This window comes from Phocoena phocoena, chromosome 9, assembly GCF_963924675.1.
Source record: "Phocoena phocoena chromosome 9, mPhoPho1.1, whole genome shotgun sequence".
In the NCBI taxonomy this organism is placed as follows: domain Eukaryota; kingdom Metazoa; phylum Chordata; class Mammalia; order Artiodactyla; family Phocoenidae; genus Phocoena; species Phocoena phocoena.
Genome location: NC_089227.1, coordinates 14,075,426 through 14,092,798, shown reverse-complemented (window position 1 = coordinate 14,092,798; position 17,373 = coordinate 14,075,426). Strand labels below are relative to the sequence as shown.

Genomic DNA, 17,373 nt, shown 5'->3' with positions numbered 1-17,373 from the left:
TTTTCAAAGATGTCATAAAGGCAGGACTGAAAATAAAGAACCAGGAATTACCTGGAAAAGGACGCAGGATATACCTGACATAAAGCTGACATCAGAAAAGATAAAGCTGAAGGCTTATACTGAATAGACACAAGGACCGCATGAATGAATGGGTAACGAAAGACACGAATCAACTCGTACAGTATTTCTCCTGGTTTCTCTTTTGGCCGTGGAACCAGCAGTGTTTGTCCTGTGAACCTCAGCAATCAAGTAATTTCTATATAAGATTAAAAAGACTTACTGAGAAGCAGAGTTGAACAGAATCATTAAACTGGAGCCGTAAATTTAGGAGACCATGCAGGCAAGCTCTTTTTTCAAGGTGAGGAGATATGGGTGACACCATAAAAAAGAGCTCTGCCTAGCACCAGCTCACATTTTAATGCATGGTAATGGGAAGACCAAATGTTTATTAAATCATCAAAATGGGTGGCCAGTGTCCAGGAGGGAGAAGACAGAGGTTCAAAAGTATCCTCTTGTCTGAAAGGGATGCCGAAGCCAAACAAGAACCCACCCAAATATTTTTCTGTCACAAACATATTTTTCTGTCAGGCAAAAATATCTGCCTGATGGATCAGCGGTTAGAGCACACAATTCCCTTCCAGGACTATTCCAAAGATTCCAAGGATACTGTCATCATCTGTGGTTCCGTTTCCTTTAAGCAAAACAAAGCAACCTGGTACCTTTAATAGATAATGTATCAGCTTTAGAAACTGTGATGTCCTTTGTAAACTACACCAATACCTTATGATGGATCTTTCAACAGGAGCTGACGCTTTCTTCAGAAAAAGGAATATGTTCCCCAAAATGACCACCTTTTTCATCCCAAAGGGTCACATTCACACAACCACGGACACTTGATACTTTCTCGGCCCATCTTAAACACCAAAATCAAACTTCAGATTCAACACTTCCTTCATCCTTGGTGATTCCAACTCACAATTAAAGAAATAAAAAGCCTGGCTCTTCTCTTTTAGTCAATATAATCCCCTAAGAGTCCAACTCGCAGAACATTCACATAAAATATTAGCTTTATATATTTAGAAGAGATAAACTGAAACAGCAAGGTGATCAATCAATTTTCAATTACATTTGGCATCTGGAGAAGATTATGGGCCATGTACTTACAATCGACATTAGTCATCAAATGAGGGGGTTCACACTTTAAGGATTCCACAAACCCCCAGAGTATGTAAATTAGCACCATTAATCACCAATAAAAGCAATCTTTTTTTTTTGATTAATAATTCATCTAGACATTCTACACTGTTACAGTTTAAAACAAATACACATAGGAGTATTTTAAATGCTTCATTTAAAGCCAAATGGATGACTATAATTAACTAAAGAACTGCAATTAAACAGATTCATAAAAATAAATTTTTAAAAGTTTATATAGCAGATATGCAGTGAAAATAGATTATGTATAAATACAGACCTCTTTCTTTGTAAGTTCACCTTTAAAACTTTTTAGCACAGGTTACAAAGTTCAGAGTTGAACTCTTAGCACTCCGATTTCATCGATAAAGATCCTTTCTTTATGCTCTAAAAACGAATGGCTAAAACAAATATTTCAAAGCACGGATTTCAGCATGAAATTTAGCTCGCACGTTATTTTATACTGGATACTTACTATATCAAACTTCTGAGTGATGTTCCCCTGGACATCCAGTAAATAAACCTTGCCATAATGTGTGCCCAGTGCCAAGAACTGTAAGAAGAACAGAGGGGTACAGGGGTCAGTTTCTTTTTTTTTTTTTTTTTTTGCAGTATGTGGGCCTCTCACTGTTGTGGCCTCTCCCATTGCGGAGCACAGGCTCCGGATGCGCAGGCTCAGTGGCCATGGCTCACGGGCCCATCTGCTCCGCGGCATGTGGGATCTTCCTGGACTGGGGCATGAACCCGTGTCCCCTGCATCGGCAGGCGGACTCTCAACAACTGCGCCACCAGGGAAGCCCATCTTTTTTTTTTTTTTAAAGGGCATATGCGTTGTTTTTTTTTTTAAACAAGATGTTGGGGGGTAGGAGTTTATCAATTAATTTATTTATTTTTGCTGTGTTGGGTCTTCGTTCCTGTGCGAGGGCTTTCTCTAGTTGCGGCAAGCGGGGGCCACTCTTCATCGCGGTGCGCGGGCTTCTCGCTATCGTGGCCCCTCCTGTTGCAGAGCACGGGCTCCAGACGCGCAGTAGCAGTAGTTGTGGCGCACGGGCTTAGCTGCTCCGCGGCACGTGGGATCCTCCCAGACCAGGGCTTGAACCCGTGTCCCCTGCATTAGCAGGCAAATTCTCAACCACCGCGCCACCAGGGAAGCCCCAGGGGTCAGTTTCTTAATGGACCATTCATACATAATTAGTAATAAAACCATATGCAAAGTCAAGACACTTAATGTGTAAGTGATCTGCGATGCCTCGGAAGATGCACATTCCTTTGAGAAGGCTTGTTTCCAGCTTGGAGGAAATCACAGAACAGGGCCTTCTTTCTTGGGATCATGCAAGCTAGCTGTCAGAATGACTCACGAGGACCCTCATCTACTGACAACTAATGGTGTGCATGCGGCCTGTACACAATGCCCTGATGGGCTGAGGCAGCAAATTAAAATTCAGCTGTGAACGTATGACCAACCCACGGTTGAACTCAGCGTCTGAAGGGAATGATTTGTAAACTCCCCTTAATTTATGGCAACTGCGTAAATCTGTGCTATCATTTAAGTTCAACATACACATACACACACACACACACACACACACACAAACAACAAAGTAATCTTATTTAGGAAGGAAAATCCATGCCACGCTGAGATGCAAAAGCTCAGATGTACTTATACTGTCATCGTGAGAATGCCTCTCTAAAAGTAAACGTGTGATATTAAGTGTCAATGTTTATTTTTGAATGCAAAAAAGAAAAAAATCCTTTTCTGTCACAAAAATAACTGTTGAGCTTTATATTCATTTTATGACATAAAACCAGTTCATAACTCCCACTGTTTCTTTAATTGTTTGAACTAACCCTAAAGAAATGAGAAGAAACTTTAGGACTACCTGAAATAGGACATGAGATTTATCTTCCCTTCTATCTCTCTAAGCAGTACTCACAGAGTTCCAAATTCTCTGTATTTTGTTGCATGTGAACATGCTTCATCGCAACCTAGAACGAAATGCTTAAATTTATAGGCACTACTAAGCTTTTCAGTCACGCTGCACAATCTTGAAAAAAATTAACCTTACAGAAAGTCAAGATTTAAAAGGATTTCTCAGAATGGAATTACTGAAAATGAAATTTCAGATCAGGCACTTAAAATATAAAGCTACATTAAAGAGGCGTCACAAAAAAGAAAAGAAGGGGGTTCATTAGAAATTCAGTCCCTGCAATGCCTTTCACTCCTGCAAGGTTGCCTTTTTTTCAGGAAGAAAAAAAAGTCCCCCGGGTAAAAAAATCAATACTGGTTAATAAAACATCAGGTGTGCAGACATAACTAGGTATGACGATTCCACTGCACAGGGCTGCCTGAATGCACAAGGTGCCAGGCCGATTACTCATCCAGGGCAGGCAACGAGGCTGCTGAAAACAGGATGTCGGGGCCCTGGAAAGGGCAGGGGAAGAGGTAATTTGGGGGGCGGGGGGGAATGAGTCTGAATATTTAAATCAAACAGGGCTGTTTCCTCCAAAGCAAAAGAACATTCTAATTAGACATAGAGGACTCAGAGGGGTATAATTTCTTCTCCACAGTGACACTCTGACAATATCTGAACACAAAAACACCACATAATACTAGCTACAAACAATACTCCATTCTGAGGCCACCTATGGTAAAAGAATGAATGGGTTTTAAAAGCTCACTACACCCAAGTACTCGACAGTATTGACTCTCCTCATAAACACTGTATTTACTTTGTTAGAAAACTAAGGGAGGGACTTTCCCGGTGGTCCAGTGGTTAAGGCTCCACGCTGCCAATGAAGGGGGCACAGGTTCGATCCCCGGTCGGGAAACTAAGATCCCACATGTTGCATGGCGCGGCCAAAAGTCAAAAAAAAAAAAAAAAAAAAAAGAAAGAAAACCAAGAGGGCCACTGCTTTAATACTGGGTCATTCTCTGATATCTCTGTGAAGGCCATTCTTGAACTTCCAGTTATATTTTATCAAAGTTTTAAAGGTTCTATACAGAGTACTTTACCCCAAATATTAATTCGTTCCTTTTTTCTTTTCAAAATTACTAGTTTAATTCATTTAACACTTAAGACAGAAAGGAAACATAAAATAATTATTTTGATTGTATGATATCAACCTAAAACTATAATTACTTTAGAACATCTTTGAAATAAAAATGCAGTGGTTTTTACAACAAGCTACCTTTTGTTTAGGAGAACATTTCATCATTTGGATTAGATCAATTATTTTTGCTCCCTTTTAGAAATAACTTTATGTGCTCTTAAAACAATCAAGTTTGATAAGGCAATCATATAGTTCTTAAAAATTTAACGACCAAAATTATTAATGAGTCATACTTTCATTTGCTAATGAAATGAAAGTTTTTAAGTTGCTTTCGACTACTTAAAATACAAGGGAAAAAATGCAGAATTGGCCACAAATCACAAACATAAATATAAATCCTTTAAATATGACCCTCCTTCCAGACATGAAAAGCTCTGTGCTTTTGTAACTATTGAATTTTTTTTCTTTTAACCTGAGAGCACTTAAAATCCAGCATGGGCAAAGAATAAACATAATTTAATCAGTCCCTTTCCTGTTTAAATACAGAAACTTGACTCATTTTATAAACTATCATTTGGGCATTGAATCCTTCTGAACCATCCACTAGCATAACCGCTTTTCCTTTGAACAGTTGGACGTTTTGTAAGTAAACAGGTAGAAGAAGCAATAAGCAGTCTTTTGGACACCACGAAAGAAACAAGAAGTAGCACATTTCAAATGTGTTCAGCTGTACAGTAATATCTATGTTTCACCTAGCACTTTATAGCATTCAAAGCATTAGAGCATGGATGCCTTCAATTACACATAAGGAAATAAGTTCTGGGAGTTGATGTGACTTCCCTGGAGACAGTCAATGAGTGGCAGAGCTAAGGCCAGAATTAAGAGCTAAAATACTCTCAGCTGGATCAGAAGCCTGGTAGATAGAAACACGAGTCTCAGATCAAGAGTGCATGTTCTCAAACTTAGTCTGACTACAGTTCCCACCGTCAGGCTCCTTGGCCAAGTTGGATTAAGTATGGTGTTAATAAAGTTTGACCTCTGGGGAGGCAAACTTTGTTCTCCTTTTCATCAATTTGGTGGTTTATTCAACACACACACACACAAAGCACCTATGATATGCCTAGACAATAAGCACGTATGACTTAAAAGGATGATGGTAAAATGAGACAGAGACAGAAATAAAAAACTGATTAAGATTAAATTTTTAGAGTATGCTTTAAAAGTAAGTAAAATTGACTCGTGAACAACACAGGTTTGAACTGGGAGGGTCCACTTAGACACAGATTTTTTTCCATAGTAGATAGTTGGCCTTTGAACAATCTGGGGTCGGTTAGGGGCACCCACCCTTCCTGCAGTTGCAAATGTACATATAACTTATAGCTGGCCCTCTAGATCCACGGTTCCTCCAGATCAGTGGTTCTACAGCCACAGATTCAACCAACCAGGGACCGTGTAGTATTTACTACTGAAAAAAATCCATGTATACGTGGACCCCGTGCAGTTCTAATCCATGTTGCTCAAGGGTCAACTTTGAAGGAGGAGTGTTAGATAGCAGACACTGAGGCAGATGGGGCAGGCTTGTAGTAAAGACCATTTTAGACAGCGTGGATACAACTTGCACAAAGGCATGTAGTCACATAAAAAGCAGGACAAAGGCAAAAAAATCACAAATAGTTTTATATGGTGGAAGCATCCAGGGCAGGAGACAGGCAATGAGATTGGCAAGGTTGGTTAACAGGAGACTTCTGAATTTTTTTTTTTTTAAACTTTTCAGACTTCATCTTGCGTGTAATGAGAGCCATTGAAGGGTTTTATTTATTTATTTATTTATTTATTTATTTATTTATTTACTTTTGGCTGCATTGGGTCTTTGTTGCTGCGCGCGGGCTTTCTCTAGTTCAGCGAGCGGGGGCTACTCTTGGTTGCGGCTCGCAGGCTTCTCATTGCGGTGGCTTCTCTTGTTGAGGAGCACTGGCTCTAGGCATGCGGGCTTCAGTAGTTGTGGCTTGCAGGCTCTAGAGCGCAGGCTCAGTAGCTGTGGTGCACGGGCTTAGTTGCTCCGCAGTGTGTGGGACCTTCCTGAACTAGGGCTCGAACCTGTGTCCCCTGCATCGGCAGGCGGATTCTTAACCACTGCGCCACCGGGGAATATTTATGGAGAGATGAAAGGTAACAAAGTGAGTGTGTGTTTGGGGGTGGGGGGGGGAGTGTGTCCAAATCGTGAAGACACCAGGAAGCCAATACAGAATTCTAGGAAGGGGGAGTACATGATCAGATCTGAATTCCTGGAAGATTATTTCAGTAGAAAGAAGTGTTAAAAATGGACTAGGATGAAATCAAATCTGAAAGAAAATAGATTGGTTCACGGTGTGTTCATTAGTTCCAGGGAGAAATGATGAATGCCTGTACTAAAAGATCTTTGACTCGGCATGGGAGTAGACTCAAGCAGGTGACATGGGGGTAGAATCCAGGCAGAAGAGATGCTGTGAGTAAGAAGACTCAGGAGTTGCTGCCAGACCATCGCACTTGTGGCAGAAAGTGGTCAGATATGGGGCCAATCACACAAGGAGGCAAGATCTCAGAGGACCTTAAACACCACATGAAGGAGCTCAGACTTATTTACTGGATGATGAAAATCAGATCTGGGTAGAAAAACGAGAGGCACACAAGCACAGCCAGGAGAAGATGAGGGCCTTGGCTAGGGCAGGGGTGGTGAGAGAACCACCAGGACTTAGGGAATGACTGGGCGGAAGGAGAGAAGGAGTCAGCTTTGGCTTAGGTGATGCCACCAAATGGGGCAGAGAACCCAAAAACTACAGAGGCAAGGGAAGGAAGGGAAAAGAAGATGAGCTCATTATGGACATGGTGAGTCTCAGGTAAAAACAGAACCAAAGGTAGAGCTGTGTAGGAGGCACCTGGATAAATAAGCACGCTGTTCTTGGAAGGGTCAGGGTGGAGGTGGCCACAGAAATCAAGAAATTTAAATATCAAGAAGAGTACACACTTGGTCTTCCCTGGTGGCGCAGGGGTTAAGAATCCGCCTGCCAATGCAGGGGACACGAGTTCGAGCCCTGGTCCAGGAAGATCCCACATGCCGTGGAGCAGCTAAGCCCGTACGCCACAACTACTGAGTCTGCGCTCTAGAGCCCGCCAGCCACAACTACTGAAGCCCGCTTGCTCGGCAACAAGAGAAGCCACCGCAACGAGAAGCCCACGCACTGCAACGAAGAGTAGCCCCCACTCGCCACAACTAGAGAAAGCCCGTGTGCAGCAACGAAGACCCAACGCGGCCAAATAAATAAATAACTTTATTTAAAAAAAAAAAAGAAAAGTACACATTTAGAAGACATGTGGCCAATGGACCAAATCTTGGGAAAACCAACGTGTAAGGGAAAAGTAGAGGTGAAAGAAACTGAAAGAAAACCAGAAGGGAATAACAGAAGTGATCAAGAAAGTGATAAGAAAATGGTGTCATGATAAGGAAGTTTTAAGAAAGGTGAGATCCACAGTGTCAAAAGCATCGAAACTTCCACAAATTGGTGAATGGACAAAGTGTGTTCTGTCCATACAGTGGAATATTATCCAGCAATAAGGAGGAATGAAGTGTTGATACGTGCTCCGTCACAAGTGAACCTCAAAAACATGATAGTAACTGTAAGAAGCCAGACACAAGAGACCAAACAATGTATGATTCCATGTATATGAAACATGCAAAAAAGGTTCATTCATAGAACCAGAAATTAGATCAGTAGTCACGTGGGGCTAGAGTTATGTCTGCTCCATGACATAGCCTGATCGCTAGGAGAGAAGGGAGGAAATGAGGGGAAGGGAAGTAAAGAAGTGGACGAAAAGGTCCTTGAGCAGGGGGAAGAACAGCTCCTGTGGGGAAGGATGGGTGTGGATTCAGATGAGCTGGGAAAGGGGTCAGGAATTGAGGCTGATCATGCTTGGTAGTTTCCATTTTCTTAAATAGAAATGACATCATCCTCTGAGAGTGAAGGGATTGTGGCTGAAGAGGCGGATTGGGGACTGGAGGAGCTGAAGAAGGACAAATAAATATCAGCCCTCTCAGTGGCATGTGCACCTCGGCACGCAACGTGTACCAGCGCGTGGCGGGCGGCTTTGGTCATCTGAGCACTGACTCGGAGCTGAGAGTGTAGACGGGGGGCACATGAGGGTCAGGGCCATTAGAGAATTGAATCTGCTGGTAAAGTTAACTTAGGATAGTTGACCACTTGACAGAAAGAAAGAGAAAGGATGGATTAGAGATCAGGGCTCCACACAGTCACAAAACAGGGTTAGTGGGAAGATGAACACAATAGCTTCAAGGAACAAAGGATAAGAGAGCGTTGCCCAAAAGATCCTCAAGTCCCAGGGATGGACACCCTCTAGAGTGTGGCCTTAAGGGTAGAGAGATGAAACGGGGCCGAAGGAGGGGGTTTCTGGAAAAACAAAACAGACAGCACATATACTACTGCCGTGCTGAGCAAGTGCAGGAATCTGTTTACAATGGAATGCAATTGGTAGTAAAGGGGAACTGGGTGGAGGTAAGGAGGAGGATGGGACAATACTGCTGGTAACAAAGGGATAAAGCCAGGAGATGGATCAGAGCTGGGGGTCTGCCTTTTGTGGAGGTACCAAGGCTCACTCACAGGGCTGATAGGGAAGACAAGCAACGGGTGAAACTCACTCACAGGGCTGATAGGGAAGACAGAGCAATGGGTGAAACTCCCTGGCCTCTGATATTCCAATTATGACCCAGATTGTTTTGGTCTAAGAATGGGCTAAGCATCCTGTATAGTACTTAGCCTGGATTCAGAAAGTTGGTGGAGGGGGCTTTGTTATAGCAAAGACCCAGATGTGGAATCTATTCATTCATTCATATAATAGATAAGTAATCATCTGGGGTCTTGCTCCTGATTCCTAAGGCCTCCAATGGAATCTCTTCTACTTTCACGAAAGCAATGAGCTCCACAATACTTCTCATCTTAACACTTTCCTACTCCACTACTTAAGAGCTGAGGAATTAAGTGCTAGGGTTTCCAAGAGCCACTTGCTACAAACCTTTCACATCCATCATCGTCTGAATCCTACTTGATATACCCTTGCAGTGGCTGGTGTGTGTGTGTACAAATACATTTATATAATATCTCTGGTTGTTGTTTTGTTTTTTTGTTGGTGAGAAAGGAGAGAGGAAGAATGGAAAGGAGACACGATTACTGTAAAAAAACAAAAAAACAAACAAACAAAGAAAAACCAAGCAAAGCACCCAGACTCCAAAGTATCAACAAACTTACCACAGAAACAACTCACAGCAGAATCCTCTACATGGGCCACCTTACCTTGTCGTGGACTGTCATGCAGCTAGCGGCATCCTTCTGAAGGATTTCAGTTACCCCATTGGAGAGCCTTTCATACTTCAGTTTGGGCTCCTCTTCACTCTCTTCTTCCTGCACAGAGAGCAGAGAAAATGACAGCCCTCAAGGACTTATCTGAAAGACTCAAAGACTCAAAACACACATTGTAAGGGGGAACCAGAGATGGTTCCCTTAATGACTGTCAGCAACCCAACTACAGCTAAAGGTTAAGATCCTCATGTTTCATTTTTCCAACTGGTCTATCAACTGCTACAACTTCAATGGCAGAATAAATTCAAAAGCTGGAAAGAGGACTATATATACTCACTGCTGACAATAGTCAACTTTAGCATATTAAATACAATACTGTCTGTCTGACTACGCAAACAAAGTCAATAAATAGCGTATGGGCAAAATGGTTGTCAGTGTGCCCTAATGGACATAAAACACAGCAGTGAGACAGGAATATAATAAACCTCTAAAAGACATGAATTTTGCATTTCAAGATTACAAGTATTTTTGTCAGATTTGAGAATATCTCATGCTAATTAGAAAAATATAATTATAAAAATTAAGTCAAAGTGAAAGAAAATTAGAAATTTTATATAAAACTATATATTACTCTTCAGAAAAAATATTTTAATATTTATTTTATTTATTTATTTTGCGGTATGCGGGCCTCTCACTGCTGTGGCCTCTCCCGTTGCAGAGCACAGGCTCCGGACGCGCAGGCTCAGCGGCGAGAGCTCACGGGCCTAGCCGCTCCGTGGCATGTGGGATCTTCCCAGACCGGGGCACGAACCCGTGTCCCCTGCATCGGCAGGCGGACTCTCAACCACTGCACCACCAGGGAAGCCCAGAAAAATATAATTATAAAAATTAAGTCAAAGTGAGAGAAAATTAGAAATTTTATATAAAACAAACTATATATTACTCTTCAGAAAAAAATATTTTAATATTTATTTTAAATAACTGCTAAACCATGAACAGTCATTATTTAGTTTATGTTAGAATATTCACTGTTGACTCTCATTGTTATGTTAGAATATTCACTGTTGACTCAATCATTTTATATGTATTCAATATTATCACTAACTTTATATGTTCAATTTCACTGTTGATACAGCATCATAAGACATCCTTAATCCTCAGAGTTATAAAATAAAGTTAGGAATCTATGTCGACTATAATGGCTATGAATTAATAAATCAAGGATAGTTACAAAATTACTACAATCATTCAGAAAAAGATTCCATTTTACTTCATCAGTATGTAATGAGAAACAAGAAAATATGCATATACCAACACCTATGATTGGATAAAGCTGGCCAAAAGAGAAGTTCACAAAAATAATCTAATCATTGATATTTCCTTCCAATATAATTGTGTAGTCCTCACCTTCCAGCTAACGTTTGGGTAGTTTGAGGCACATCAATGTTCTCACTTAGAATAACCAGGAAAGCTTAATGAACTATAGAGAAACATCACTATAAGGCATCAATTAAAGGGCTGCTGAGGCAACCTGAACTAGAAGAGTCAGGATTCCAAGATGGTGGACAAACCATGGAGAGGTGAGCTGGCATTCTACAGCCATTCTTCATGGAGGCATTTATCAACCAGAGGCTGAGAATCTCTGCCTAGAAAGATGGCCAGTCCTGGGAGGATGGAAAACAGCAAACGTTCTGGTACTTGTGGGGACTGGAGACCTAATGGGCTAAGACCCCAGTGGAAGACAGAGGCAAAGAAGTGAGTTTGTTACACAGCCACTTTTCCCCAAAGGACAACTGCAAATTTCCAAAGCTACATAAGGTATGAGACAAAAAAGCTCAACAGAAAGCATCAAAAATGCAAACTCGCTGCCTTGATATGCTGGGAAGAGAAGAATTAGAGTTCAGGAGCCATCGGGAAATGAGATCCTGGTGAATACCACAGGCTCTCATTTGGGACTCCTGGTCCCCAGGGGATAAGCACAATAGCTTCCCCAAACTTCTGTCTAGCTTCGACTCAGTTCAATCCCTGACTGGAGTAAGGTACATAACCCTCAAGCCATCTGTCCAGTAAAGGAAAGGCTGACCCCTTGGAAAAAGAATACTATGGGGACTTCTACAATTCTTCACTTATAATACTGAGAATTCAATAAAAAATTACCAGGTGCACCACAAGACTGGACCAAATGACTGAAAATCAAGGAGAAAAAAATATTGTAAAAACGGACCCATGGGTGACCTACAGTTAGAAGAAAAGGACTTTAAAAAACTAGTATGTTCTGGAAGGAAGGAAGGGAGCGAGGGAGGAAAAGATGAATAAGACAGATGAAAAGGGAGATTTTCAACAGAGAACTGTAATCTGTAAAGAAGAATCAAATGAAAATTTTAGAACTGAAAAATGTAACTGAAATTAAGAACGCAATAGATGGCTCAACAGAAGATTAGCAAAGCAGAAGACAGGATTAGTGAGATGGAAAACAGGTCAAAAGATAGCCAAAGGGGGGACTTCCCTGGTGGTCCAATGGGTAAAACTCTGTGCTCCCAATGCAGGGGGCCCAGGTTCGATCCCTGGTCAGGGAACTAGATCCCACACATATGCCACAACTAAGAACTCCACATGCCACAACTATGAGCCCGCATGACACAACTAAGACCCGGCACAGACGAAATAAATAAATAGATAAATAAATCTTAAAAAAAGAAAAAAAGATATCCAAAGGGAAGGCTAGAGAAGGAAAATGGATGGAAAATACAGAAAAATTATATGTGATATGTGGAACACAGGGAAAAGGGCTAACATACTTTTCAACACAATCCCACAAGGATAAAGAAAATGGGAAAATGGGAGGGAGGAAAGACAGGAAGAACATTTACAGAGGGAACAACTGAGAATTTTCAAAACTGATAAGACATCAACCCACAAGTTCAAAAAGCTCTGCAAACCCAAGCAAGAAATATGAAGAAAATCACACCTAGGCTCATCACAGTAAAAAGAAAATTATGTAGAAGAAAAATGACTTGCAGAGTAGTAAGTCCTGGGCCTCTTAAAGATTATAATACTAATAAACAGTCCCACAGAGACCACAAACTCAGATGCTTACAGAAGTCTTTACCCCTGGGGCAAAGACCTGCAGCTCCACATGGAAAGGGGTTAATTTCTAGTTAAATAGAAAGGATATACCAAACATCATGCTACAGACTGAATAGGTATCTCATTTCATCCTGACTTTAAAAAAATTATGGAGAGTTGAATATCATTATCCCATTTTACAGATTTTCAGTAAAAACTGATGATCAGAAATTTTAGGTAATTTCCTTAAGATACACAGTGGGTAGAAAGTAAAGCCAAAATTCAAGTTCAGTTATGAATGCTCTAATGTCAATGTCTTATATAAAAACTCCTATAAAAATTACACTACAAATCACAACAGAAGCCTCCACAATGTTCATGCCTACAACTATAAACTATGTGATCAATAGGAAATGCTTAAAAATGTGTTTCTTTAGCAGGTGCATTAGTTATCTATAGATGCATAACATATTATTCCAACATTTACCGACTTAAAACAACAATAAATATGTATTATTTAACCGAGTTTCTGTGGGTAAACAATACAGAAGTGGCTTTGGCTGGGTGGTTCAGATTCAAGATCTTTTATGGGGTTGCAGGGAAGGTGTGAGCTGGGCATCTGAAGAATTGACTGGGGTTAGAGTACTGGCTTCCCAGATGGCTCACTCAAGTGGGTGGCAAGTTGGGGCTGGCTGTTGGCAGGAGGCTTCAGTTGCTGGCCCCCTCGACTTCTCCAAAGGGCTGCTTGAGTGTCCTTAGGACGTGGCAGAGGTGGCTTCCCCAGAGTGATATGCATAGTGGAAATCCTAATGTTATATATGACCTAGCTTCAGAGGTCACACTGATGCTTCTGCAATATTCCGTTGATGATGCAGGCCAGCAAGGATTCAGTGTGGGAAGGGAGGACATGAGGGCAGGAATAATAGGAAGTGAGGATCACCAGGGGCCATCATGCAGACTAGCTACAAGAGGAGTAGTAAAATTTTAAGAGCAATAAACCTGGTTTAATTTTAAAAATCAATATTCCATGTCTACTGATGAGCTGTCTTAAATTTTCTTCTCCAAGTATACACAAGCTATTAGTTGGTTATTTAGTAAAAGGGTGTTAAAATCAAAGATGGTCTACCTAGTATTAACTTTCCACGAAGAACTCTAAGAACAGCCACAAAAGGAAGTATCATGTTCATGGTTCTTTAAAAGACCTACCCTTCTTTAAAAAGGTAACTGCGATAATCGCCCCAACCCAAGGAGATGCTGCATGTCCAAAAGTGATCTGTTGTTAAAATAAAATACCAAATAGCTAATTAACCAAGTCTTAAAAAACCTAGAAAAAAGAAAATTAGAAAAAGCAACAAATAAACACTTCTACTTATGTACCTACAAGCAAGAAATAGAAATCATTTCAAAGCTAACACTGAATGTAGCAAAGGCAGGATGTGTGCATTCTGAAGTAAATGTGTTACATACAAATTGAATCCTGAATGTTAGTCTTTATAATAAGATGCCACATGTTGTTCAGGCCTAGACATCAAATGTGCATCCAATGTGAAAAGTTAATTCTAGCCTCTTGACGATTTTGCATAAAAGCACTCATCCACGGACCATTAGGTAAAGTTACGGTAAATAAGGTTTGCCTGTCTTATTTATAAGTGAAAACTAAATAATTTCTCGCACATAAATATACAAAAATAAATACTTTCACAGCACAGTTCACTGAAGCATTTGTGCTAGGCTTCGAAAACCATAAATAAAATGAAAACTCCAATATTAGGCACTTGACGTAGCATTTCACGCTTTTCTGACAGGTATCTTTTATGTTAAGTTAAAAGCGGGGTAAAGGTGAATTTTTAAAGGTGTTTTCTGCTTGCTGTAAACAAAGAAAATGGAAAGTGATTCAAAAATACAATTCGCGGAGGTTATTCCACTGCTGCAGACTATATATCACATTTTAAATAAAAAAACATTAAAAAAAACAGGTAGATTTCATAGAGTTTCACTGTAAAAATAAACAGAAAAAAAGACTTTCATGCAATTTGAACTTCCATGGAAAACAACCCAGTGTTAATAAAAAGCAAATCAATAATTTTTGTTAAATTTTAATAATCTTGCAAGCCTACAAATAAAACCATCAACAGTCTGAGTTGAGATGACAGTTAACTGCGTTTCTATGACAACCTAGAGGAATAGTATAAGTCCTGACTTGCAGCTTAAGCGAAGATATGAACAGAGTGACATTTACCCATACAAGAAAAATCTGCAGCTTTCCTTTAAAAAGAATCAATTCCTCAACTAACATGGATTTTCACTAAGTGTATAGCACTTTTAATTAAAGACAGGTCCTTTAGATCATCCTATAGGACTCTAAAACACTATCTGAAAAAAAATTTCTTATCACAGTCATTTTTTTTACTGAGTTTTGAACTTAAAAGCGAAAAAATTGCTTTTGGGGACAACAGACTAAGGCAATTAAAGATCTCTGCCTCAAAAACTATTTAGTAATTTGTTACTAACACCACAGGGTAAATTTACACAGAGGAAGTCCCGCCACCTAACTTAGACTTATGTAACCAACGAGAATATTGTACTTTTCACCTGATATTTTAAATTTTGTGTACAAGAAAAAAGAGTTGGGTGTTTATAACCAATTTTTCATACTGTTTTAACTCTATCCACACCTTTCACACATCAGTACTTTTTTTTTTTTTTTTGCGCTACACAGGCCTCTCACTGCTGTGGCCTCTCCCATTGTGGAGCACAGGCTCCGGACCCGCAGGCTCAGCGGCCATGGCTCACGGACCCAGCCGCTCTGCAGCATGTGGGATCTTCCCGGACCGGGGCATGAACCCGTGTCCCCCGCATCAGCAGGCAGACTCTCAACCACTGCGCCACCAGGGAAGCCCCACATCAGTATATTTTAGGTCCCACTGTGACAGTTCAAATGAAGACCTGAATTTTATTTAAAAAAAAAAAAAGTGTGTCATATGAATTCAGGGGGTTCACAGAAAGATCATTCCATTTTCTACTGTGCCTATTAATATAGAACTTAAAATGTTATTTCTGGATATCAGTTCTTTGTTAAAATACAGTTTTGTCTTGCTTGGGTTTTTTTCACAAAACAATACTAGATATACTGAAGGAGTGAGCTATTTACAAAGTCCAAGTTAAGTCAGTGGAGAATATCACCAGTGGAGAATTCCTGGACAATTCACAACCTCACTCACGGGAGATGCCCTTCATCACATCCAGCCTCACCTATGAGAAAGAGCTCAGTTGAACCTCTAGGAGTTTTAATAAGATGAATGGATTAGTTGATCTCATCATCAACTACATCTGACCAGAGGCAAATCCTTTTAATAAATATCCAATGTTTTAAAGCTAGATACAATAGGGAACACTAACATCCTCAAAAACAAAACAAAACAAAATTCTCATTGTCTAAAAAAAAAAAAGTCTGAACTTCCACAGGAAAACACCAAGTCTTAATAAAAAGCAAATCAATAATCAGCCATCAGTCTGAAAGTATAAAGGTTTTCTTCCTCTAGAACATTGTCTCTAGAATTCTAGTTACTTTAATAAGAACTGAAATACTCAAAATTGGTAGTCACCCTTATAAGTTTAAAGTATTTTTAAAAAGCTATCAAAATCTAGTGTCAGACATTTGAACTTTAGAAAATTTGTATTTGAAACCCTTTTCTCTCTTAAATAATTCACTTCATGAGAAGCCCCATGATATATTAAAATATTTCTTTCTGATCACTATTTATTAGAGGAGATAGACGGAGAAGAAAAAAATAAAACACAGTAGGTACGAGATACAAATAAGAATTTTTTAAAGCATAATTGAAATTACACTGTAAGTCAATCAAAACAAACAATTTAAGTCTCAAAAACATAACTAACAAATTTTTAAGGAATAGAGCTATTCACTACAACAGTAACTGCATCAACGTTACTATCAACAAAGGTAATATAAATAGTCAAGAACTCTTTATTATTGTGTATGTGCGTTTATTTGAAACTGTAACATTACCAGTAAATGTACATGGGCAAGAAAGGACATCTCCACCTATGTCATATCAGTCTGGAGCTTTTCCAGAAACAGTAGAAGAGGCTTATGAGGAGAAAAGCTGTACAAAAAAGATGAACTGTAAGATTCAAAATTCATCGAGAAATTCGGACCTTTTTATTAACTTTGTATTTTCCCCCTCCCCAAATGACTGTCACCTCCTTAAAAGGGCAAGTGCCACTACTGACTGTTATAGGTGACAGTTCTATTACAAAAGGATGACTTTACTTACACAAAAAGATGACTATCTGGTAGGAAAGATGGCTTCATAGAGCCTTCTAAAATGTCAAAACCTATCAAGAAAACTACATAAACAAGCCAAGAGAGTAACTTCTGGTTTCCATTAATAACACAAGGTATTACAGCTGCCTCGATGACCAAACTTTCTAAGAAAGTGACATGGAGATAATGGAATTCATCTACAATAAAGCAACTGTGGTCAAAGTTCCCAGGATGCCTTTCCATCAGACTGGTGACAGACAAGCAATTACATTCTTATATGAATGCAAATAATGTTGTTAAATTTTTTACTTTCAAGCAATATTGCTATTATTGAAAACACGTATTAATCAAAAACACGTAGCTGAAATTAGGAGCTGGTAAATGTAATCTAGATGACATGGGTCTGTTTCATATAGATAGAAAATT

The 17,373-nt window shown here is 39.8% G+C and overlaps 1 protein-coding gene across 2 annotated transcripts in view; it reads right to left on the bottom strand.

Annotated features, from left to right (window-relative positions):
- Positions 1-17,373, bottom strand: part of VPS41 (VPS41 subunit of HOPS complex) — a 178,780-nt gene that overhangs the window by 141,662 nt on the left and 19,745 nt on the right. The window contains exons 2-3 of one of the 2 annotated variants that reach the window (XM_065884478.1): positions 9,588-9,695; positions 1,670-1,747 (exon numbers count right to left, since the gene is read on the bottom strand). In XM_065884478.1, coding sequence (XP_065740550.1) covers positions 1,670-1,747; positions 9,588-9,605 — 96 coding nt within the window. In that variant the 5' untranslated portion in view covers positions 9,606-9,695. Of the gene's footprint in view, positions 1-1,669; positions 1,748-9,587; positions 9,696-17,373 lie in introns of those variants that run through there. The other variant, XM_065884479.1, reaches the window with a different exon arrangement.